The sequence below is a fragment of the Chelmon rostratus genome, chromosome 19 (genome assembly GCF_017976325.1).
Source record: "Chelmon rostratus isolate fCheRos1 chromosome 19, fCheRos1.pri, whole genome shotgun sequence".
Taxonomy (NCBI): Eukaryota; Metazoa; Chordata; class Actinopteri; order Chaetodontiformes; family Chaetodontidae; genus Chelmon; species Chelmon rostratus.
In genome coordinates, this window is record NC_055676.1 from 15,978,649 (window position 1) to 16,003,884 (window position 25,236).

General features: G+C 41.5%; 1 protein-coding gene across 4 annotated transcripts in view; it reads left to right on the plus strand.

The window, feature by feature from the left end:
• The first annotated feature begins 329 nt into the window (after nt 1–329).
• ctif (CBP80/20-dependent translation initiation factor) overlaps nt 330–25,236 on the plus strand; it is a 51,520-nt gene continuing 26,613 nt past the window's right edge. For 3 of the 4 annotated variants that reach the window (XM_041960777.1, XM_041960780.1, XM_041960779.1), the window contains exons 1-7: nt 330–472; nt 9,817–10,052; nt 10,351–10,422; nt 12,319–12,447; nt 13,669–13,742; nt 15,312–15,416; nt 15,594–15,672. In XM_041960777.1, coding sequence (XP_041816711.1) covers nt 9,876–10,052; nt 10,351–10,422; nt 12,319–12,447; nt 13,669–13,742; nt 15,312–15,416; nt 15,594–15,672 — 636 coding nt within the window. In that variant the 5' untranslated portion in view covers nt 330–472; nt 9,817–9,875. The remainder of the gene's footprint in view (nt 473–9,816; nt 10,053–10,350; nt 10,423–12,318; nt 12,448–13,668; nt 13,743–15,311; nt 15,417–15,593; nt 15,673–25,236) is intronic. The other variant, XM_041960778.1, reaches the window with a different exon arrangement.

A 25,236-nucleotide genomic window follows, 5' to 3' on the forward strand; every position in this document is an offset into this window, starting at 1 on the left:
TTAAATCACTGTGATTATTGTTGCTACCATATTGGATTGCATTCAAAAAGATTCACCTGAGGATTAAGTAGCTGATAAGTGTGTTTTTCAAAATCAAAAAGGTGGATAAAAGGTGTGTTTTGACCATGTTTTATTTTATTTTATTTCACTTCAGTTTATCCACGTAAGGAGGCAACGACAAAGGATAACGTGACACGTTAAACCAGTTATTAATCAACTAGCTTACTTTAATACTGAACCACGTTTCCCACAATGCTTCACTCTGGGTGCACGTGTCAACGCTGCCAGCAAACCGGACTGAACGTCACATTCCTGCATTCCCTTTTTCCTCAGTCTGGGACGTCGGAGTTAGCTACCACTAGATATCTAATCCCCTTCCCCGCGTCTCTGTTTGGGAAACGGACCCATGACACGGCAGATTTGATCTCAGGAGGTGATCCCGGGTTCCCCAGGAGTCAGAATCTCACTTCGGGTAGGGATTTATCTAATTTTAAGCCGGCGAAGGTGTCTGTCGGTGCTATAACCGTGGTAACCAGATAACAGTTTTACTTGATGTGCTGGATTTGCTGCTAGTTGTCGTTGAGTGACCTGGTTATGCTTTGCAGACCTGTTGATATAGCTCAGCTGACGGAGGGTGCGTTGAATTCTTAACGTTTGGCCTATTGTTTACTGTTGTACTTAAGAGCTAGCTAGCGTTAGCCCGGCTGGTTAGCCGCAAATCTTGCGTCACCATTGTTACCGGTGCTACGCGGGCACCAGGGTGTGGAGGCGTCTCCAGATGTGGCTTTGTTACTTTGGCAGGGACATAATGGTGCAGTCATTTGGACAACGTTGCCATAAACGTCTTGTAAAGATACACCACTTGGCTAACGGATACACGCAGTGCTAGCGTATCAGACAGCATGGGCGTGGTTATAGGAGTGTAAAATAAGGGGGGGAAACTGTATGGTAATGATTGAATCATGCCGATCACCTTTGCAATCAGTGTGGTTTCGGTAACGTTGTACTTTTAGGGCAGGAACAACCGGAATGGCCGTTTGAGATGTTAGATGTCAGTCTACCCTGGAAAGGAGCTGAGCTTGCTGCAGTTCAGCAACCTGCCTCAGCTGTTGACCCTAACAACAAAGACTGGATAACAGCTGCTGGTCGTCTGTGGCAGACCAGAGGGGAGTGATATACCTTCACTTCATATGTAACGTAGGATCTGCCTTCTCTTATAAAACCTGAAGCAGATACAAACAGTTGTTTAGGTAGTTGGTTTGCCTAATTTTTTATGAACTAGAACCAGCTGGGGCAAACATAAACCAGGTCGAATGTGTGCTGAAACAAACTTCTCCTGCCACTAAAAATCAATACAGTTTTATAACATTGCTCATAAGTTGTAAGTTTAAAACCTTTCTATCCTGAGTGTTGCACTGTTTTTTTTGGGTTATGCTTAAGTCCAGCTTGCTCGTAACATTCCTGAGATTCCTGCTCTTCAGAGACTGATTGGATCTCTGTCTTTAGTGAGGTAAAGAAATGTGTGCATGCTACCGCAAGTCCCACAACTGAGGCCTTCCTGATTTGAGTGAGACAGGATTTGTCGCCCTTTGATGCATAAAAGCAAGATAAAATTTGCAGCATTTATCTTAGACAGAGAGCCCTTTCAACAGAGAATGGATTGATGAATTGGTAATCAAATGAATTCAATCCTGTTTAGAGGGAAATCTGTTCCTTTGATTAAAGGATACTTCACAGTGTATGATCCTTTCCCAAGTTGCCTGTCTGCCACAAGCGGAGGCACATGCTAATTCATCAGTCTGTTTAGTTGCAAGTCAGGTTTGGCCAGTGTCTCGTCCTGAACCCTGTAGTCATTGTGTTATCATTTAACTTGGGTAAGTGCCTGGCATCTAAAGTCTATCCAGAATGATGAAATCATTGGTTAGCTTTTTACCTTTTGTGAACATGGTACAGTCAAAAAACGTGTGGATTGATTAGCAATCTATTATGGATTAAATGTCAGTGGATGAAACTTAATCATAGTACTATTTTACATGTTCCTAGACGTACGTGGCCAACGTGTAAGTAAGTGCTCAAAAAGTGGGCCCATGCTTGCAGGATATGTTGCATAAAAGTGTATGTAATGTGTCCTTCTGGTGACACAGCTAAAAAGCCATCAGCTAACTAATTTTGGACCATGGATTCAGATTCACAGTTCTTAGATCGTCAGTTGAAATGTTGCATTTTATCCTGACTTTGTAATGACATGTACGGATTGTTGCACAATATATAGGACTTATCCATGTACAAATGAATCATAGGTTTCATCCAAACCTTGTAATTCAGTGTAGGTGTGTGTTGATGACTGAATTGCTTAAATCCTCATGACTGAGGTGGCACATGAAATTAAAGTAGCTTTTTGCTTTGGATCTTCTCGTATTGAGTTAATCTAATCAGTGAAATGCTTGACGATTGATCAATAGGTGCACCCTTATAATGTAACCTTTAATTTCTTAGGATCTTCCCTGACTATATTGCAGCAGCGGTCTAATTTTTTCTTTAAAGTTAACTATTCAGCATTGAAATAGAAATGCTATGATGGCCTTGTCACTGTAATAGAAAATTGAGTATTGCTGATGTTTAAACTTGGCCTGAAACACAGCTTTATTTAGACCAGTCAGTGCAGTGTCATCAGCCCAGTGATCTGCAGTCCCAGCACATGTGAGCGCTGCACTGATGTGATGAATTGATGAATGAATGAGGCTGTGAACTCTGCCCTCACAGGTCAAACGGTGACAGGAAATGAAAGATTTAAGGAACGGCATGTACTCATACCTCTATGTCTCAGAAATGGGGTTAGTGTTCTGGGATGGGGCACACACCCAGTTATACACCTGCAGTGTTTGAGAGAAAGGAGGAGGAGCGAGCACAGCTGCATGTTATGGAGAGAGTGGGAGTAGCCTGCAGAAAACTGGAACACCCTGAGTCAGCCTGCGTAGAAGAAATCTAGCCTCATTTCGCTGGGAACTGCTGCTCGTTTCGGTGCCTGAGGTGTATGGATGAGTGACTGTGAAAGGAGAGAAAATTAGGAGAAAGAGATCACATGGGTTATGGTTGATAAAAGTATCTTATAAGAGGAGTGATATCAGTTGATGGCTGAGGACACAAGGCCTTTAACCTAGTGCAGGAATGCAGAATAGTTAGCAACCAAATTGTTTGTATGCCTGTATGTTTTGGACACAGCCAATTGCAGGACAATTGCCACAGTTGTGGACTTTCTATAGCTGACCCTTTGCTCTCACAGTCACCTGTTTTGTCATAATCCCATGTGTTCAGCCCTAACCAATGATGGTCACAGTTCTGTTGCAGAATAACCTTTGTTGCCTCTCTTTTCACTGTTGTTGCTGTTCAGCTTTGAGGCCTCAGAACTTCTACCCACACTCCATACATGTTGTGAAGACCCTGAGCTGAACTACACACCCTCACTTGTTTGCCAGGATTCTGTATATGTGTGGATCTGGACAAAGTAGCATTGTTGAACCATTGTCCCATCAGCTCCACAGTACTGCACATTCCCAATCCTCTCCCATTGGGTCACTACAGGGGCATAGGGGGACAATGGGGCTATTGTTTTAAGTGTACACACACCACACACACACACATGCATGCACATACACTCGGATCCCCCCCTCTGTTGCATGTGCAGGCTATCTTCTACTGGTCAGTTCCTCTAGATTCAGGCCAACTCACACTGTATGAGTAAACACATTTACTCACAGCAGCTTGTTTCAGTGAATGGGAGGCGGGAAGTACAACAGACTTCTTTGAAGTTGGTTTGTAATTTTAGCACTGCAAACACACATTGTACCTGTTACAACTTTGTGTAAATGCAATTTTCTAGTTTACGGCTACTATTGCTCTCCCAGCAGAAGAGGTTGTGTGCGTTTTACATGCATTTTTCAGTGGCTTCTCACATTTGTACCACCTGAGTTTCTACATGCTCCTAAATAGGATCAAAGGAGCATTTTGATTTCCTGTCCACAACAATCCGGCCTCATCGTTTCCACTGTACAATAACACTGGATGTGAGCGAAGCAAGAGCCACTTTGAGTTGAGAACTTTGCCACTTTTCAACACAATTTACAGGCATGCCACCTTTCTAAAGTGTTGCTGAAAATTGCAAGTATTTTGTTCATGCTACAGAAGAAGAGCAACTACCCAAATCTTCTCTAAATCTAATTTAGTTCTTCACATGCTCATACAACACGTGCAGTGAAATACAGGGTAGTGTGCTTCAATTAACTTTGGATAGATTCTTTTTTCTGCACTGCCACTCAGTTTTTCAAATGCCTGGCTTTCATGCATGCACATGCACATGTAGTGTATATTATATAAATAAGGTCACAACAGTTTTTTTTCACAATGCAGCAAAATCTGTTTGCTGCTCCTTCTAATGTATTTGCTAACATGCATACTCACATCTCCGAGCATATATGTCAAATCAATGATTAGACTTAAAAACGCCTCTCAAGAATAGATTACTCCAAATTATATTAAACCCAAGTGTGAGTTTGTTAAGCCAGCCAGTCAGTAGTAGACCAGATTAGACGTATTAGCAGCTCTCGCTGCATGGGTTGAGAACATTTACTTGGACTCCAAGTGGGGAGACGGGGTCTCATGCTGTGCTCTGTTTGGGTTGTGTGGATTATGGTTCTTACTGTTTGGTTGTTATATAACTATATCAAATGCTGTAAATCACTGATGGCTCAGAGCTTGTTTTACTTGGTGTGTGATATATATTGTGTTGTGTCTTGCTGAAATTTGTATTATTTGACAAATAAGTGACACTTTTAGATTTGAGCTTTTTCAGTGACTCAGAATCCATGAAGTAACACTGGAGAATGGAGAGGGAAGCATAATCCTTAACATCCATAACAAGGGAAAAAAGTCAATAATGAGTAAATCTTAGAAAAGAACTGGGCATGTTTTATGATACACCTGGTGATAAGTATGCAAAAGCCCTCATTCGGTGGGCCTTCGAATGTGTGACTTCACCACATTACCATGCATTCTGAACTTTGTGTCATGCATATTGTTTTCAAAATAAAAGTGAAGATGACTACGTTATCTGAATTTTTTTCCCCCCTTTGCATGCATGCATCAAACTGTGTATTAGTAATCAATCTCCTCTCTGCTGTTGGGTGATGTATCTTATCATGATGTACGGATGGTGTAGATTGCCATTTGTCTTGTGCTCTCAAACAAAGAAACCGTGTGCTGTCTAGTGCCATGCTGTGTCTGTCTGGCCCCTTTTAGTATCTGCCTGGATGGTGCCAGGCTTTGGGCACAGTCTTCAGCTTGGTTATACTGTAGCACATGCTGCTTTGCATTTTGCAGTCTGGATCTATCTCTGCTGGCCTGTAGTGTCACTGGCTGTCACAGAGTTTTAGTGCGCCATTCAGTCAACTCAATATCCTACTCTGTATATTCTTAGCCTGGTTTCCAGACCTCTGAATCACTGCCCACATCTCTAGAATTGTTCAGCGGCTCAAATGCTTAGTTGTCAGTTTCTTAGGTACATGTACGGTATCTAAAACTAATATAGTCTTATGCAACAGTCCTCTATCTAAAGTCTGCCTTTATGAAGTTTATAATGTTCAGTCTTTTTTGAAAGTGTTTTGGAGAGGTGTTGATTCAATTTTATGGTCATTTCGGCTCCTAATGGTGTTGAATTATACTGCTTTCAAGTGATTCTAATTATATGTTCGTCACATTTAGAACACCACTTCATGATGTTGCCTGAACAAGCTGTTTAAGAGGTTGTAGAAGTAAACTTTGATGTCCAGAAGTGCTGGATACTGAGTTCTTCAGCTACTGCTCAAAAATGAAGCTAAAAGTATGGCCAGCACAGCGGCAGGCAGTTCTTTATTGGAACAGCTGGCAGGAGGGAGTGGACAGCGAAAGGGTGGAGAGGAGGGAGGAGCAGGGGAGGAGTTTGGGTAGGTGGGAAGGAGGACTGAAAGATGTACTTTTAGAATGAGAAGTGGGACAAACAGACAAAGGTCAATGCTACAATCCACATTAAAATGTTCACAGTGCGATGTCCACTGCGACAAGTTGCTTCATCAGCATGACTGTTGTCTGTCTGATCGACTTTGTTTCTCATTCGTGGTGATCTGCACTTCGCAGTTGGTTTTAGGCTTCGCTTCTCACTCACTCTAGACGTGCAATTAGCCAATCAAATGAATGTGGATGGACAGAGAATTAACTTGTTTCAGCTTCTCAGTTGTGAATATTGACTGGTTTTCTTTGTCTTTTATGATATTAAACTAAACATCTTTGGGTTTTGGACTGATGGTCGGACAAAACAAGCATGAGTCAGTTCTTTGTCACATTGGGCTTTGGGAAATTGTGAAATTGCATTTTCTTTCCCTCTTTCCTAACATTTAATAGGCTAACGTCACAGATTGAGCATGACACTTCTATAGCACAGTTAGACTCACTGTCAGGTCAGAGATTTGAGTGTGCCATGCTAGTCACAGCTAATGCAGCCATGAGCCACTACACTTTTTTTTTTAAACTTGTTGTCTTCAGCCTCTATCAGCAGGGACTCGAGGTATATCACAAAAAGGGTTTTAAAGCACCCTGTAAGACCTCTAAACAGGCTTAGATTGTGTGTAATACTGTGAAATTGGCACACTTCTCCTTTAATCGAGAAAATAATAAAGCAATTAATCAATAGTGAAATTAATTGTTACTTGCTGCCCCAACTCATTCTGCCTTTCTGTTTCAGTGTGTTGGGGAAAGGCTGAGAGACCATTAGTACTAAGTTAAAATGCAAACTGTGAGTTGCCTTGCAATGCTATTTGTGCTCCTTCATGTTGCAGAGTCAGTTCTCTGTTTAGTCAGAGGGGCCATCAGCCTGCTGTGCTAACTTGTGTTTGTTTTTCTCATGTATGCTTAATACAGTAGCCTTTTCTTTGTCTGGGTCCCAACCCCAACCTCCGTGTCTCTTGCAGCTTGCAGGGATGACGGTAGTTTGGGTTGGTGACTCTCACATGTCCGGAACATCAAACTGATGTAATGTTAGGAAGGCACACTTGTTTCTGCTCCACCAGAAGAACATTGATGTTATTGTTAATGAGAAGAAAGATAAAACCCCTGTGAACGCGAATTATTTGAAAGAGCACTGCAGGTCTGGAGCAAAACATTATGAAACACAGCAGGATTGAATGGACTTTGAATCAGGTCTATGAGTAAGACACAGAACCAGTGTTTACTTTGGATAGTGATGATGATGTTATTTGGGGTGACTATAATGCATGCCCAGGTCTGGTGATTTTTTTTTTTAAGACCCTGCACATGACCTACTATGAAAGTATCTCACAGAAGGTTAAAAATCACTGATGCTAAGGCTGAGAGACAGAGGGCTAGATGAGAGTTGCATTAATGGACAGATCAATAGCTATTGGCAGCAGTTTCCTTTCAGGCAGTAATTCTATACTACATGTCAAGGACAAGAGTAGGACATCTGACTCAGCTGCAACCACCACCAATATGCGTCAATGTGTTGCAAACATCCAGACTACTATTATTGACTGCTTCTCCATTCATTTAAATTGTGTCGTAATTAATGAAGCTCTGCTGCTTCACATTGTAGCAGTTAAAATTATGAATTGAGTTGAAAATTCCATGCAGCGTGTTATCAGTGCTCCTACAATGAACACCTCAATGATGCTATGGCAAAAAAGCTGAATACTATAATCTTTGTTAAGCAAAGATATAGTGCAGGGCTATTGCGTGGAAGTATGGTATTTCATGAACTGTGGCTTAGTAGATATAAATATGCATGTCTTCATTAAGTTTCCAAATGTTTATAGCTCAATTTAAAGGTTTGTTTTACGCTCTCAAGTTACCACGAACACTCAAATGCAAATAAAATTTGTCTTAATAACAATAGGAATAAGCAATGAATCAATTAAAGGAAGGAGACATATCAAAACTGTCATAAAGAGATGAAATTAGGGCAAATGAAATGTGTGCACACGTGTATGTGCATGTGTGCCTGCACTTGTACTGTATGATTATGCTTTTACATGTTCAAATACATACACTGTTGCTTGAGAGGGTTATGCATCACGTGGTGTTTGCCGAGGATAAAGTATGTCTGCAAGGCAGCTGATGCTTCTGTGGCCTGCTAGCTGCAAATCACCAGGCTAATCAAAGCCTGGGCATCAATGTATGGATGGATTATACTGTTGACACATATGGATTAGACTACTGACACTACAGTAGGTCAGATTAGGACATGTTGACCCTGCTAGATAGTATTCAGAGATAAAAGCATTAGTCACAATTGTACACAAAGAAAAGCAGCAGGGTAGTGATAAGCAGGGAGATTTTGATGTGCTAAATTGTCCTTGAGCAACAGAACTGGTTCAGGTTCCAGGTCTCTGCACAACAGGGGTGCTGTCCTGTAGCTGACCCTGAGGTCTGATCTTCCAGTGGAGCCCTTCCCTTTTGGTCTCAGTTGTTGTACATACGGTTTTTAGTGTTATTGGTACACAAAAATGAGTATGATTGTTGTAGATTGATGAACAGCTGGTGTGATCGCAATCTTTTCTTTACTTTGTTGTTGTTTGATAATATAGATAGAGTAATACACAGCGCAGCAGTTCAGTTCAAATCAGACTTCATGTAAAAAAAAAAGAAAAAAAAAAGTGTTGGTTGGATGCGGCACTCCTCATTACCACATCACTAGAGAGCCCCATGGCCAAAAACAAAACAAAGGCTTTTAACTTTGTGTGGCTGACTTGTTGGCTGCAAATGCACCGGGCTCCCCAGCGAGTCCCCAGGGCTCAGCAGATACCATTCTGCGTGCTCCAGGGCCATAAATCCTCTTTGCATGGCTGGTGATCAAGCCATGATGTAAAGGAGCTTAGTAGCAATAGACAGACAGGCAGGAAGCTGCTTCCCTGTTGGCCAGGGGTCAGGTGATCACACACACAACACTGACATGAGAGAGAGACAGCAGGGAAGAGGTGGAAAAACAAAGAGGGAAAAGGACGTGGAGAAGTGTATTAACGGTGTCACCATAGGGAGTTTGGATAGAGGAGTTGGCTGAGATGAGTCTGAGGTTTTTTTTCCAGCAGATGGATTTGATGTAATCTGAGTGAAAACACAACCTGGGCCTGCCGTCTTGCTGTTGGACACTTTGGAAGCAAGCAGTGCTGTTTGTTGACAGCAGTGAGGTCATGTGCCTTCATTGAGTGTTGGGAAGTTGAGGGGGACCAAGGTGAGAGAAATGCTGTTGTAAGTGCTGGTATTTAGGGCTGCAACTAACAATCATTGTCATTATTAATTAATCTGCACTATTTTCTTGATTTGAAATTCCTGTTACACTTTCCCTGGATTCAGATTCTTTGTTTATTCAGCCATGGCAGTCCGAAACCCAAAGATATTCCCTTTTCTACCATGTACGAGTAAGAAAAGCATAAAATCTTCATATTTGAGAAGCTGGAACAGGAGAATATTTGGCATTTTTTCATGTTAAATAATTAAAATGATTAACCAATTATCAAAACAATCACTGATACATTTCTTTTGTCAGGCAACTGTACTCAACAGGCAGATGCTGCCGTGACTATTTTGGCAAAATGAAGTGTAAACAACCTAATCTATCCACTCCTCCTGGAGCGTGGCTTACCTTGTGTCTGTTTGATAATCATATCAAGGTCTTCTCTTAAACACAGGCGATGGATGTCGCAACATGGAAGCTCCAAGTCATGTTGCATTTTTAGCTCACCCATCGCTCTGTTTCTCTTCCTTCTTGCACAGGTCACTTTCCTCCTTCCCTTCCCCTCCTCCCCCTTCCACCCATCAAAGCGCTGGTTGCCATGGAGAACTCATCTGTGGCGTCCGCTTCATCTGAGGCTGGGAGCACGCGCTCACAGGAGATCGAAGAGCTGGAGCGCTTCATCGACAGCTATGTGCTGGAGTACCAGGTGCAGGGGCTTCTGGGAGACAAGGCAGATGGAGACTTGGACTTGGACAATGGTGGCAAGGTACCACAGGTCAGAGCCTTGTTCGTCTTATTCGTCCCATATCTGTTAGCAGCAGTGGTAATGTTTGGTACAGCTTCTGGTTTGTAGCTTCCAAAACACACTGGCAGGGTACAGTCTGTTGGTACCCTGTTGTTGTGATGTATATATAAACCCAGACAAATATGGACGTACATCCACCAGCACTGCGACTGCATATACAACAGTTTTAACAGAAAAAATGGCAGAACAGTTTGCTGTGTTTGTTACTTTTACTTTTATATTTGTGGTTGAAATGAGAGCACCTTCTCCCCCCATTCCTCTCCTCCAGTGGACAGATGACTGTAACAACAAGAAAGATGGCAGCTGGACATCTTCACGGGGGAGAGGCTCATTCAAGCCAGTAAGTGTGTGTGTGTTTGTGTGTGTGTTTGTGTGTGTGTGTGTGTGTGTGTGTGTGTGTGTGTGAGCATTCTGCTTATTTCACAGCTTTGGGGTTTACCATAACTATTGCACTGAATAATCATTCACGGTCTACTTGTGTATGTGTAGCACAATTATGATTCTACTCGAGGGCTTAGTGGGGAAAAAAGGGTTGGGTAAAGCGTACCCTGCAGTCCATCATGAGGGCTGAGGTCTCTGTTTCAAAAGTGGTCTTGAATCACATACAGTGTTTATTATAGATCAATGTTTGGACAATAAGAAAAGTGACAGATGGGGAACTCATTTGTTTAAACATGAAGCTGTTTCACATTCTTAGGAGAACACGTGTTTGGCATTTATATATATAAAAAAAAAACTGTTTCTGAACTGATCATTACTGAAAGTATGCTGGTTTTACTGCTTTGTTCACAATCAGTGATGTAAGCATCCTTAACCAGCATCAATACAATGATGTATCTCTCTTTTGTAGTTTTACTGCCAAATTAGTTGGATATACTTTATGGCTTAAAAACTTACAAGGTTTTCTGGACCTGTTAAAACAACACAAATGACATTTAAGTGCCATCTTAGCTAGTTTATTGTTTGCTACAGCACATTTCAGATGATAGATGTCCATCTTGTGAAGTCTGATTCCTTCGTCTGACCCTGCTTCAGTCTGCCCACTAGCTTCAGCACAGGTGGTTTGTTGTTTGACACTCTTAGAGTAGGCCTAGTTTTAGCCCTCAAACAGGTGCTAGGAATACATAAACACTGTTTCGAAGAATTTGAGATGTGAGCAAACACAGTTCGCATGTTTTTAATCCTCCGCCACCACCTTGATTCTACAGCCTCCTCCATGTCTGTGCTCATCTGGCCACTGGAGCGTCACGTTCATTAAAGCGTAGTTTTGCTCTGCTCTGCTCTCAGCTCTGTACGTTTACATTAGCCTTTCCCTTTCTGTCAGCTGCTCAAGCGTATGATTAGAAGAGACCGTAACACCAGCCGTAAGCGACGCACCGCTCATCTATTTGCTTGTGGTTGCTGCAGACAAAGTATGTTCTTAATGACTGACATGGGATACTGTGAGGCTGTAGCCAGTAACTGAATAATCCTAAATGAATTACCATTCAGCTAGCCTGCTAAATATCTGTTTGTGTGTGTGTGTACACGCACATGTGTATGTGTGTGTTGCTCTGCTCTGACTGCACAGTCCACAGTAATTTAGAGTATTATTGCTCCTCAGAGATTCACTGGCATGATTCACCAGGAAGTGAGTGGTGAGGGAGAAATGGCATGGGTGAGAGGCTGAGAGAGAGCAGAGTGATCCAAAACACGAGGGAGGTAAAGAGAGAGACTAGAATTATTTATATCAACGCCTAAAATCCATTTTTAATGTAGCAAAATTAAGTAGTTTGTTTGTTCTAACATTCAGCTTCTGAAAGTATATACCCGAGACCTGGCACTGAATCAAGACTTCTGACGTCCCCTGTGGTTCGTCTTCCCTCGCAGAATTAAGTGAATCTCAGAACAACCAGCAACAATCAGAATCAATTTAGCAATAACAGAAACAAACATGGGAGCTATTATCTGAGCTCAACAACCACCGAGTCAACAGATTCTGAACAATGCAGACAAAAAGAGACAAAACGGAAGAGCAACCAGCTCTAATTAACATTTCTTTAAATATGTCAGTGTTAGCCGGCTGCATGATTTTCAACTTCAGTCCTTTGGCAAGATGTTCTGAAACAGTGATGGTTAAACGATATTACACACAGAAGACAACATGACGCCAAACGCTCCAACTGAATATTGATACTGAATATAGAATACAATACGGAACACTCAACTCTTTTCTGTCATGCTCTCAACCCCCCAGGACGAGTGGGAACACAGCAGTAACGGCAGTACAGGTTCCAGGCCCAGTTCAGGTTCTCGACCGGGATCTGGCTCACGCTCCGGCAGCAGAGGCAGAAACAACCAGTTCAAAGGCCCTGCCAAGGTACAGGTGTGTGCGTGTGTGTGTCTTGCCATGCTCAGCCTTTCCTTGAGTCTTTATTCTTCTTTGACCACACTGCAAAATGAAATGTAAAAAAAAAAAAAAAGGTTTTTGTCCTTAATTATCCAAAAAAGCTATTATAACTTTTTGCTGAGGTTTCATTACTGGTTCTGAGTAAATGCTTGAAAGTAGAATTTCCGGAATTATAAAGCTATTTGATTATCACTCACAAGTACAAGTACAAGTACAAATGAAGTACACTGCTTCATTTGTCAAAATTCTGTTGTATACTAATAGACAAATGTGCATGTTTTTAGTCTGACCGCACTACTGTGCGTTCTTTGCGACACAGATATTTTCACTTTTAAGAATCTTGGTAATTTAAATATTCCTGTTCTGTTAGCAGATCAGTTTGCTTATCTCTCAGGATATTTACCCTTTCTCTTGCTTACCTCTCTTGTTCTGGAGAGTCAAGTTTTTGCAAAAACATGACACCACAAATCAAATCTTCATCATTAAATGCTAAAGGGGCACTCCGTTGGTTTTGCACATGAAGAGCAGTTTGCATGTCACGAGGAGCACCGTGCAGCCTGTGAAAACAGTTCAGTATAATGTCTTCTGTGGTTTTGAAAGGGCTCCACAGTCTGAAAAGTGTGAAGAAAATAACCCATGTCCGAGTGATGTCGTCAGGGCCTTCTCAGGATTGGGTCTCTTAAGCCTCAAATTTCTGACAAAACCAATGTTAGAGACTGGGCGTGCAGACTGTGGCAGACCTGGGTATTTACCAGGCAAGTAGGGTCTAATTACAGATGCTATTGAGTTGCATTATGGGAAGTGTAGGATATGGTGTTTTTGGGGCTTCACCCATACTGGAGACTAAAAGCCAGCACAGCTGCTTATATTTTGACCATGTTAAATTTGTCTCAGGTTTCCGGTAGTGCAGTGCTTAGTTAGTGGAACACCTCTTTACTCTTTAATCTACAACGCAAATAAACTGAAGGACTCACATATTTTCAGAAAATTAAAAAATACTACATGCAGAGTAGTTCCAATAGTGTACCTGTTTATAAATGTTACATAAGATAAGATAGGATGAACTTTATTAAGAAGGTGCTACAGGCAGCATCAATAGATATAGCATACATACAAGATAAGTACGCTAGGTGCTTGTGTCTTATAGTCACACTGAAACTTACTAATGTCCTTTCCTTTTCCATGTGTGCTGTCTAGAACGGGAACAGAGATGGCTCCTTTGACATCCTGGGGACAGACATATGGGCTGCCAACACAATGGACTCACACGGGTACGTGCCTTCCTGTTTCAAAACCCAGTATGTTGTACAGTCTACTGGGTCTGAATTCCAGCCATAGTTGCCGGAGGATCATATGACTTATACAGCGCACAGTCAGTCCCTTTACCTCTTGGTCTCATACTTTGTAACAGTCCAGTTTCAAGACCCTGGTAATTATTGTGAGTATCGAAAAGGATTAGGTATTAACATGAAATACATTCCACACGCAATATCCCACACTAACTTGAAGTTAATCAAGCAGCTACACTGTTGAGCTGTGAAATGTTTCGTTTCAGTCTTTTCTGCCAACATCCACATTTATATTACATCTAACATCTCTTGACTGCTTCCATTTGAAACAGTTAGTGTTAATGCTTGAAATGTTGTTAGTCTTATATAAGCGAGGGCAGCTGGTAAATCCTCAGAAAAATCTTTTTCAACTCCTGTGTGATCAACCGATTTTCTTAAGAAGAGCTCGACCTGAAATTTAGCAGAAACAAAAAAAAGGAAAGAAAGGAAATGAGTGAGACATAAATCAGTTATACTGGAGGTAGGACGGTTGCCATGGCAACAGCTGCATGGCAGCTTCCGGCCACGTTGGCACATCTGAGCGCACAGCAAAGGAGCCAGCGCAGTAGGATGATGTAAGCAACTCGCCCTGCATGCACACAGAGGTGGAGTGTATTAAGGATTGAACATTGATTTAAGACAGATATGATGATGACTTTAATTAGGAGTCGTTTCTACTTTTGGAGACAACGCTGTGTGAAAGCAGTGGCACTTATCATTAAACGTTTGTTGTGAGTCTCAAAACAGTTCTTTACAGATTCGGCTTTAACTCAGTTCAGAGAGTTGTGGGTCTTCCATTGACTCCCAGCTCTTAAAGTCCATTTGCCAGTGTCCCAAACTGATCCCTGTTTGTATGTACAGCATGGTTTAAATAACTAACTATTAATACTATTACTATTAATGCTACTTATTACTACTAATAACTGCACTCTGAGGTAACAGAAGATGCCTGAAATGGTTAGCAGCTAACATACATTTTCTATTTTAGGCCGGAAATAATCAAGTGAAAGACCAGTGGGTGTTTTTTCCCAGTCTGCCTCTTCTGTACGCAGATAAAGCCAGGTTCATGCAAATGGAGAAAGTCAGTGTTTACACTCTGTCTGGTTTTAAAGGCCCTGAAAATCTATTCTGTCAATCAGCTGTCAATGGGCTGCATAGTACGAGTGTTGGGGTCCAACATGAATGACACACTGAGAGATTTCTGTATTTGTGTTTCTGTGTATGCTCTTCTTACTGGTTTGGAGTGAGTCCTGCCCAGTAACAACCAGTCACGTACATCCATGGATCAATCAAGATTTACTAATCCTTAAAACAATTTACTGCTACAGGAAAATAATTTGGATTAGATTTTTCAGGAGCTTTCAGACTTTTCACCTGAGGTTAACATATTTTTTCCTGTGTATAAAACGTGGATGCTGTCTTGTAGTCTTGTACAACTTGTCTCACTCTCCTGGTTCTTGGATGCTGGCTGCCTCTAACCTCTCATCTGTCTTTTTGGTCTCTTGGTTGTAGGGGTGCAGGGTGGGACGTGCAGCCAGAGAAACTGGACTTCAGCCATTTCCACAGGAAACACTTAAGAGGAACGCCAAAGCACCTGCCACACATTGACAGAGAGGGGTAAGATCTGGCCTTATGGGTCTCAGGCGTTTATCTACAGTATGTGGCTCTAACGCTGCGTTGCTCTGTCTTGATATTGTTGTCAGTATACCAAATTGTCTCAGCTATTGTCGCCTATCACTTGTCGACCCTCGATGGTTACAATTCATGAATTGTGGCTCTCGCTTCCTCTTTCAGGATGAACAAGAACAAATTTGAGGAAGATGACGGCATAGACATGAATGAAATAGAAAGGTTCCTACCCCATCTGCGCTCTGTAAGTGACAGATTTTTCTTTTCTCATGCAACAAAATGCTTCGATGTAGTTTTCTTGATATGTAACATGTCTTAATATCCATGTGCTTACTACACTATTAGCTTTAAGTATTTTGGTGTATCATTTAATATAGAAAAAACATTGATTGACCCAGTGAACTGTTAACGTCAGACTGAAAGCCTCTCACCAAAGCAGCACCCTAGTAATTCATTAGTTGTTGGAGAGTGACCCCTGTTGGCATAATAGATCAATAACAGGTGCAGTGAACTGGGTATAGGTGCTACAGTCAGGTCCATAGAAAATTCACCAGAATATAGAACATCACAGCAAAAAGAGACTAAAGACTAAAAACTCCAAAAAAATGTCCTGCCTTAGAATAATTTTTTTGTGTGTTTAACAATGAATTCATATAAAATTAGTCTGCAAAGATTACATTGATGTTGTAAGTGAGACTGGTTGATTATAAATTTGCATTTGGTGACACCTGCTGGTCAGATACTGAGAGTGCATTAAACAAGTTATACTGACCCCTGGTGGTTAAATGTATGTACAACAGTTACAGATCGAGTCTCTGAGGCCTATGGCAAAGTGATGCAGGTTCTTCAGTTCTGAGGTAGAAGCATTTTGTCAGTCAGTTTAAGCTTTGGGCCTAAAGTTCAAGGACAGATGCACATTTTATTTCAAAACTATAATCACATGGCCATGAGTGTCTGATCTCAATGTACACTGAAAGAGTTACTAGTTGATGTAACCAAGAGCAAATTTTGTACTTAAAAGACTTTAACTCAGGAAAATATCTACTTCATTTGGTCTAGTCAGACTTTAAGAGGCCGGCACTTGCAGAATGCTTCTCTAGTGTGGATTTATGACCTCTCTGTACATATATTTTACAGTGTAGAGGTAAAGGTATTTCGAAATATGATGTGGCGTCAACAAAGGAAAAGAAATCTGTAAATACATTTTGCAGCTGTGTATACCATTTGAAGCCACAATGTATTAAGCATTGTGTTTTCCAAGGTGATTTGTGATTCAGTGGGGTGGCAGAGTTCACTCTAGGCCACCAGTGTTACCCTCCTCTCTTCCTACCCTGCTTTCTGTGCCAAAATGTCTTCTATCTTTCATAGCATTTGAGCCACAGTGTCTTCCTCTTTCCTTCCCCTCTTGGCTTCTAAGCCGAGCTGCTTTTCGCCTCTCAGTGTGTTTCAGCCAAGATGGGCCCAGTTGCGCTACCAAGATGGCTTTCTCATTGTATATTTCCTGAGCCAAGATTTGCCGTTTCCGTTCATTCAGTCAGGGCCAACAGAAAGATGGGGTCACCCACGTTTGCCTGGTGTGCTTGGGATCGGATATGTGTTGGCACTGGGACACAGTGAGGTCAGAGACACAGAGCTGGGGAGTGACTGGCACATTTTCTGTCTTTGTCTGCGTCACATTCCTTCAGCCGTCCTCACTGAGGCTCTCTCGCACATTCTGTCTTTGCTGTATCAAGCCCTGGCATCATGCAGCGGCGATGCCGGACCGCTGATGCTCAGTCATTTCTCGTTTTAATGAGGCCATCCACTAACAATACCCTCCTTGCTTCGTGATAGCCCCCAAGACAACTGGGAGGGCACTTAAGTTTCCATTTTCCACTTCCAGGGCCAGTAGTTAGAGAGACCACACTGTAACATAAAACACTCAAACCACAATCACTGTAAACTTCAGTTGAACTTCAGTGGAGTGGTTTGCAATCAAGAGCATGGACCATCTCCACAAGTTATTTTTGTATCATGTCGAATGTCCAATTTTCCAAGCTAATCCTGAACCAGCAACTATAGTGAAGGGATAAAAAATGAATAGCATTTTAAATCACTAACTAATTTTTGAGTTTGTTGTCATTTTTAGGCATACACTTGCTGCTTTTTTATCATATGTGTGCAGTGTTACACGTTAGTATTCGATTGTGACTGTATGGGGAAATACTCCCCATGGTAAATGACTCAGATCAAGGCATAAAGTCACATGCAAATCACACTTCACACCAATACAGAATATGCCATGAAATTTGTGGTGTGTGTGTGTGTGTGAGAGAGAGAGTTTGTACTCTGGTGTGCTGCTTTGAGTCGATGCTGTGTATGTGTGGCTGTGAGGATCTCTCCTTTCTGCTGCCACTTTCAGTTTTGTTAGACAAACATGTCCATTTTTATGACTCTAACCAGAACAGTGTTATGTGGCAGGGGATTTTTATTTGTTGCTATTAAAACACATGACTGGCTGTCACGTCTCACTTGTTAGCTTGTGGTAGTGGTGGAATGTAAAAAAAAGTACCTTTACTCAAGTACTGTACTTCAGTACAGTTTTGAGGTACTTTACTTAATTTATTCATCTTTATTTCCATTTCACGCTTCATACTTCTATTCCACTACATTTCAGAGGGATATAATGCACGCCTTTACTCCACTACATTTATCTGACCGCATTAGTGACTTTCTAGATTAAGATTTTCACATTGTAAAACGTATAATAAGCTGATAGAATACAGCACATTGTGAAAGATTGAAACCATTTTGACTTGTGACTCCTTACAAGAAAGCAGTGTGTAGATGGGGCTCCTCATTATGTTTCAGACGTGTTGTTAGCAGTTTCACCAAAGAGACAGTTCCCCTCTCAATTTATGCGATGGTTTCATTTCAATGTAAACTGTTAAAATAAACTTGTCTAAAGTAAGCTTACAGAGTCCTGGAGCGGTCAAATTAGCCAATATTTCACAAAATACATTTACGTTAATAAGATATACAGATTCTAAACATGTATCAGGACTTTGTTTTTCTTCCATTCTACCTCATTAGTCATGTCAAGACCCCTCAGGTTTACCTTGTGACCCTTTGGCAGAGCTGGCAACTAGTTTGGGAAACAATGCACTAAACGACCCACCTTTACAGTAGTTAAAGTAGCACCTCCTCGACCAGCTACAACAATAAAATGTTGTAAAAACAATGTATGCACTGATGTGTAATAATGTCCTATATAATAATATTTGCTATTATATTCTGTACTTTTTGTGTGACTATGAATGCGGAAAGGATTTCACGCAGTACTTCTTCCACCATTGGCTCATGGTCAATGTTTACTGTTTGATGTTTATCTTAAAAAACTATCATCCCACATTTATACATTCATAATCCGTGTAACCAAGCAATAACAACAAAACGTCTCTATTCCCCAGTCATCACCTCCGTCTACTGTACAGCAGGGCTGCATTATCCAAAGTCCCTGTCTACGTTCCACACGTCCAGCCAACATTCACTTCCCCTTTCCAGGAGCCAGAATAGACTTACAAATAGCCATGGGATGTGGAAAACATCTCATTTGTGTGTGTGTGTGTGTGTGTGGGTGTGTGAGCCACTCGGTAAGAAAGGGCTTCTTCCTCCTGCCCTCAGACTCTGCTGCACCTCTGCTGGCCTCTCTGGAATGTAAACCTGCACACACAATAACGCTGCCTTCACATCCAGAGTCGGGTCGTACTCACAGAAGCATTCAGGGGTCAGAGATCAAGTTTTTGATCTGTGTGTTCATGCCAGGTGCCCACTTTGCGCCAATGTTACAAAGTATGTTTCAAAACATATATACAACATATATACAATCAAAAATAAAATGAGGCAGAAAAACAGTTAAGAGTTTACAGATAATGTTATTTAGCTGATTTAATGTGGCCATTTGTTGAATGAACGGGAAAAGTGTCAAAGGCTTCATCCTCCCAATTTGCAGGTAAAGGCTTCACTGTGCCAAGCTTTAGTAATGGCCACTTGTAGTCTGACAAACCCACACGCCATCAAGAACTGGAGTAGTTTTAATTATGAGAAAGAGCTCTTACTGTTACGCATATTAAACAATGACAACAGAAATTAATTACACTGTGTATAAAAATGTGAAGCCACATGATAAAATTCTTCTAAAGTGAGACTCAGTTGGTAATATAAGCTGTTGATAGGGTTGCAACTAATTATTAACTAATTTTCATTGATGATTAATGTGACATCATCTGCCTCTGTTTTGTCTTGCCAGCAGTCCTAAAATATTTTAATGAATATATAGATGCATAAAGAAATAGTTGCCTATTACTGTAGATTTCTGTTAATCAACTAATCATTTACAATTGTCAGTTGATCCATTGCTCTGTCCGTTAGCACCGTCGGAAGACGACAGATCTTGAGCAAAACTTTGACACTTTGAGAAGTGTCCATCCATTAAACAGATTTTAGTGGCTTTAGTTTTCCACTGGGGAGGCGATCTGCATCCCCCTCACCATTCCTGCTGTCATGAGACATACTGTGCTGTAAGCATGGACACTCGATCTCACTCACATGCTGTTCGGCTCATAAACATGATCGTGTCAGCATGATCCTCAGTGTTGTGACAGCCACGGCGTGCGTGTGCGTGTGTGCGCGTTCTCTGCGTTTACTGTATCTGAAGAAATGCCAGCAAACACTTGCTGCACCGCACATCAACAGCTTTTTGTATGTGTTAAAGACGTGACATAAATTTTGATTAACATATATCTAAGTCATGTTTGTGACATATGTTGTCAGTTAGTGATGCACACACATCTTTCTAGACCCATTTTGATGAAATTTTTGTATTTGGTGGTATTACTGTCACCTGTGGGAGCTTTTCATTTGATATAGAGTGGATGCTTCTGTTTCTGTATGACTGTTGTGCCCTGATGGTCTTTCCCTTGAGGTAATATATTTCCTGCCAAGGTCAGCGGTGGAGGCACTATTCACATCCATTACATGAGTAAAAGTGCTACTAACACATTGTAAAATATCTCCATTACAAGTAAAATGGCCTGTTTGCTTTCGGAATATGCAGTAAATTTCAACGAATACAACACAATACCTACTTTAGCTTCTCTCTGCGAGGCAATTTGACTTGTAGCAGGATACAAGTATATACTGTCCATTTATAACTGTGTGACCATATTAAGGGTTTTGCTTCCACGCCATCTGTGGCAAAACTCAAAATTTCTCCAAGACTGAAGGGCACCAGAGAAGGAACAGAAGCGGGTAGGGTCAGACCAAGCAGAGAGGGGAAAAGTGGCGAGTCATTTAGGAGACATCCGGTCTCTGGTCTGTGAACAAAGCCGTCCAGCAGGGGAACAAAGCAGGAGTCTGGAGCTGAGATATTACAGACTGGTTGTACGTGCCGCAGAGCAGGACTCCGGTTGAGAAGGGACACCGGGGGGCGGGGTGGGCTCTTTTGGCGGTCTGTGTATCTGTCAGCTGTCAGTTTGTCTGCTTTCATATTGATAGTATTTACTCACACACATTTACTGGTCCCGTAGGGTTCTGCTCACCTCACACACACGGTTGTCTTCTGCATGTCTTTTGTATCATCTTTTACCTCGTCTCCCTTTGCTTCTTCCTATTTGCTGTTTCCTTTTTCCTATTCTCCTCTGAGCACCATCATTATGCTCCGTCCTCCTCCCCTCGTGTCGTCCTTCACTCCTCCCCTCCATCCTTCAAATGTTGGTGGGCAGCAGAACAATATCCAGGGGGTCATGGTGACCGGCAGCCCCCTCCCTGTGGTCTCTTCCTGCTATTGTCCCTGGTCCTACTGCTGCTTGGCTCCTGCACTCTATTAACCGCACACATACTGCCTTAATCACCACTGCACACTGTTGTGCTCTGGCTTCAATCATGGGAGAAACACTGGAGACTTGAGTACATGCATGTAAGCAGGATACCTTGGGAAATTTCTGACGAATTTCACGGAGGTATTTAATAATAGTGCATGAGCGACTCATCACATATGAATGACAGCCAAAATATGTAAATATGAACAGACAAACAAGATTAACTACATTTATTCTATTACAAATAAATAATGAAATGTGCATTGTACAATAGTTCATAATTTGATTTTATACCCCTTTTTTCTCTTTAATTTTTGGACTGATTTCTATACAGCATGCATGTCAACCCCTCCTGTTTTCCCCACAATCCCCCGGAATTTTCCTGTCACTCCTGATGTCCTCCCATTTAAATATTTTCCCATAAATTTCCAGTATTTTTAACCTTTTCTTTTAAAAAAAAAAAAAAGGTTGGTTAACATAACCTTGAAGGGAGGCATAACCACCTATTTGATGTGCTTGCAACATTCCCCTCCGGTACAGCAGGTGGCAGTATGTAAAACATTATGCTCCAGGTAATTCATAATTAAACTAAGTGTTGAATTTATATGCCCTTTTGCGTATTCATTTATATACTGCAGGGATGTTCACAGCATTTCGTATCTGATTCTGAGCACCTAACTGTAGTCACTAAAAGTAGGAACTAGTTAACCTGATCCTTGTTCCTCTTTTAAAGAAGTGGTTGCCTAGTGGCACATATTAATTTCCCTCATTTTCACATCCCATTGTTGACAAGCATAATAAACAGTACTGCATATTACAGTGTGCTAACAAGAAACAAGGTAACCTCCAGCCTGTGTCATATTAAATCCATTTTCTATCCATAGTAGGTTCATAATTGGTTGACTGCTGCTCACAGTGTCAACATATGGTAATGATATAGTAGTAAAGTCAGCTCATTTCACCGTAAGAAGCAGCCAAAATGTCCCGACAAGAATAGAGGTCATTGAATAGTCTGTTTTCACAAAGATAATGCAAACCAGACCACACACTCACACACAAAGCATCAGGTCTGATCCCGCAGAGAAGATAAGGTGACTGTTAATGTAATGTAACACAGAGGTGCTCTCTGTGCACATATGATTGAAGTCTTTTTTTCATCATTCAGAGAGATGGCTAGAACAGAGCTGTAAGCACGTGAAACCTGCTGCTGCAGCAGTGGTTGTCGCATGATTACATTTCTGTAGGGTACTACAGGTTTTTCCCTCTTTTTCTCTGACACTTTGATCCCACAATGGCTCCATCTCCTCCTGTAGCTAGACCCCCCGAGTTCTTTGATGTACCTGTCTATCTGTCGGTGCTCTGCTGTGGCCTCGGCCTCAGATCACTTATTAAATGAGACATGGATGTCAGGACCTCACATCTTTGCCTCTTATCACGGATCACCCACCGTACCTGAGTGTGGCAGCTTTAAATCTCCCCTTTTGGTGATTGCTGCAGAGTAAGTTACATGAAAGGCCTGAAGTAGGGATCATTAAACACAGAGAAAATCCTTTCCTACGGGGATTTGACAGAAAAACAATTTCAGAAATCCTAAATGTTAGCTTGATTTCTGACTTGGGAGAGACAGACGCATCCAGGATCACAACAGCAGCATGTCGGAGCCAATATGGAATGGTGTAGCACTTCCTGTCGTGTAATCCTTGGGGAAAAACATATCTTTTAACAGCCCTCCATAGCGCTTAGAAATCTGAAAATGTCACTTTTAATGGCTTTAAATTCAACACAGCGAGCTCACAAGAAATCTCAAATTCTAGATCGCTCCAGGGCACAAAATCAGAGGGAGTGACTTTAAGGTAAATTCCACTTCCACAAGGTAATGCATAGTGGCAATTTTACTAAAGAGAAACAGTTAAAGTTATATCTCAAAACGAATTAAAGACATTTTACAGTTAAAAGAGAACATAACAGCTACAGCTAATTTTCATATGGACACAGTCAACAGGAATACTAATCTGAGGCTGCTTTATTCATTCGGGCTTGGTGAGTAAAATGTCCAGATTATTTCAGTCTGTGCATTCCTGCTTCCCTCTCTGTATTTCATGTGCTTGCTATCTTGTATTTACAGTCCCTCTTGTTGTCATACTTGCTCTCGGTCTCCTCCGCTCTCAACAACCTGTCCTGTAATGCCACCCCTGGGGCACTTTTAAATTTATTGCTTTTGGCTGAGGGCCCTCGCAACATAAATAAGCTGAGAGAAACAATGAACTGGCTGAGTGAGCATCATACCAGAATTGTTAAATACTAGAAGGGACAGGAAGAAGTGCACTTCACTCTCTGTGCTATTGCAGAGAAAGTTCTATAATCGTTTTTCTCCGTTTCTATTCTTCACATTTCCATCCCCGTTCGCTTTTCTCATTTCCTCACTTTCCTTCCCTTGTTACTCATACCCCTTTCACACTAAAGCGCCGTCATTGTTATGAATGGATCAACAATGGTATCTCACCCAGGTCAATGACCCTTCTGGCAAAACTCGTGGAAAAATGAGAACTTTTTTTAGATACTACCGGGAATAAGTCATAAAATTTGCAGTTTGGAGGCTGAGTCGAATCTCCAAGAGCTAAATCGTGCATCACGTTCAAAGAAGATATGTTGTTGCTGCTTGGGAGCTACGTGGCTATGTGGAGTGGTTGGAAAAAGGACACATCCTCTCTGTTAGCATCCCAGGTAGCCTCTCCCAGTGACCTGTGATTTTTCCTGGAATGCTGCAGGGTATGTCAACTTCCTCTCAAGGCCGACGTGCACACCCAAGCGCATAATACAATGCAGACACATAAAACAATGAACACACACCTCAATCAGGGTTGTAAAATTTGAACTTGACAGCAAATCAGTTTGTTTTTTTTGGTTGTTGGCTGAGCTGCGGGCTGCAACTGAGACTGGGTAGATGAGTTATTTAAACACAATTGTTGTTTTCAAAATGATCTCTTTCAACTAGAATTGCCATCTTTTAAGATTTACTTTAAAAAGAATGCATCACTTTTCAGCCCTGCCTCCAAATGAGCAAGAATCTGCTAACTAACTTTATTTATTTAACTTTATTTCCTTTAAACTAACACCACCTGCTCCATCACCCCCGGATGTCTCAAGGATATAAAAAGCTGTATGAAAACGTTTGCTGACATTCAGCTGTCATGAATCTGAAAACATCCTCATTGGTCCCAAATCCCTCAACGAGCATGCAAAGCGTCTCCCTCAGTGCTGACAGTTTCTGTCATTCTCCTCTTGTATTTTGATTCTGTTCTTCAAACCTCACATGAATCACATTGTCAAAACTGTCTTTTTTAGTCGACAGAACCATCCACATCCATCCCTTTTCTTTTCTGCTCCCACAGCTTTCATCTACTCATTAATCTCCTCTGTGGTCTCTGTTCCGGATCTGCTCCAGATTCCTGCTTGGCGATGGCCAATCAAATACGTGCAAACACACGTTGATGGTAGATTACTTTGTAGTGTTAATGGGGGAATTCTAGTGTTGAGCTTGTTATTGTTGAGATGGAAGGTAAAATGATTGTGGCTGTGATTGTTTTTCCCTAACGTTATAAAATCCTGTCAGTGTTAACTACTGCGCAGTGTTTTGCTGTCTTACGGATGCTCATGGATCTAATGCTCTAACTGGCCCCCCTAGACAGCATTTTATATTCTGATGTACTTTTATATTCTACTGTACAATGTACTTGTACATTGATGAGACATTCACATCAATGCATTTCGAATGAGGCATTTTTCTGCCGTCATCCCCATTAGCAACTCATCTGTACTCACCTCGTACACAAAAATGCATTTTTACTGGCGAATTGATAATGTTTTTAGTCTTTACTTGTATTAAATGAACTTTAACATACAAATACAAGCAAAACCCAAGACCAAAATCTCTCTTTATCTGCTCTCAG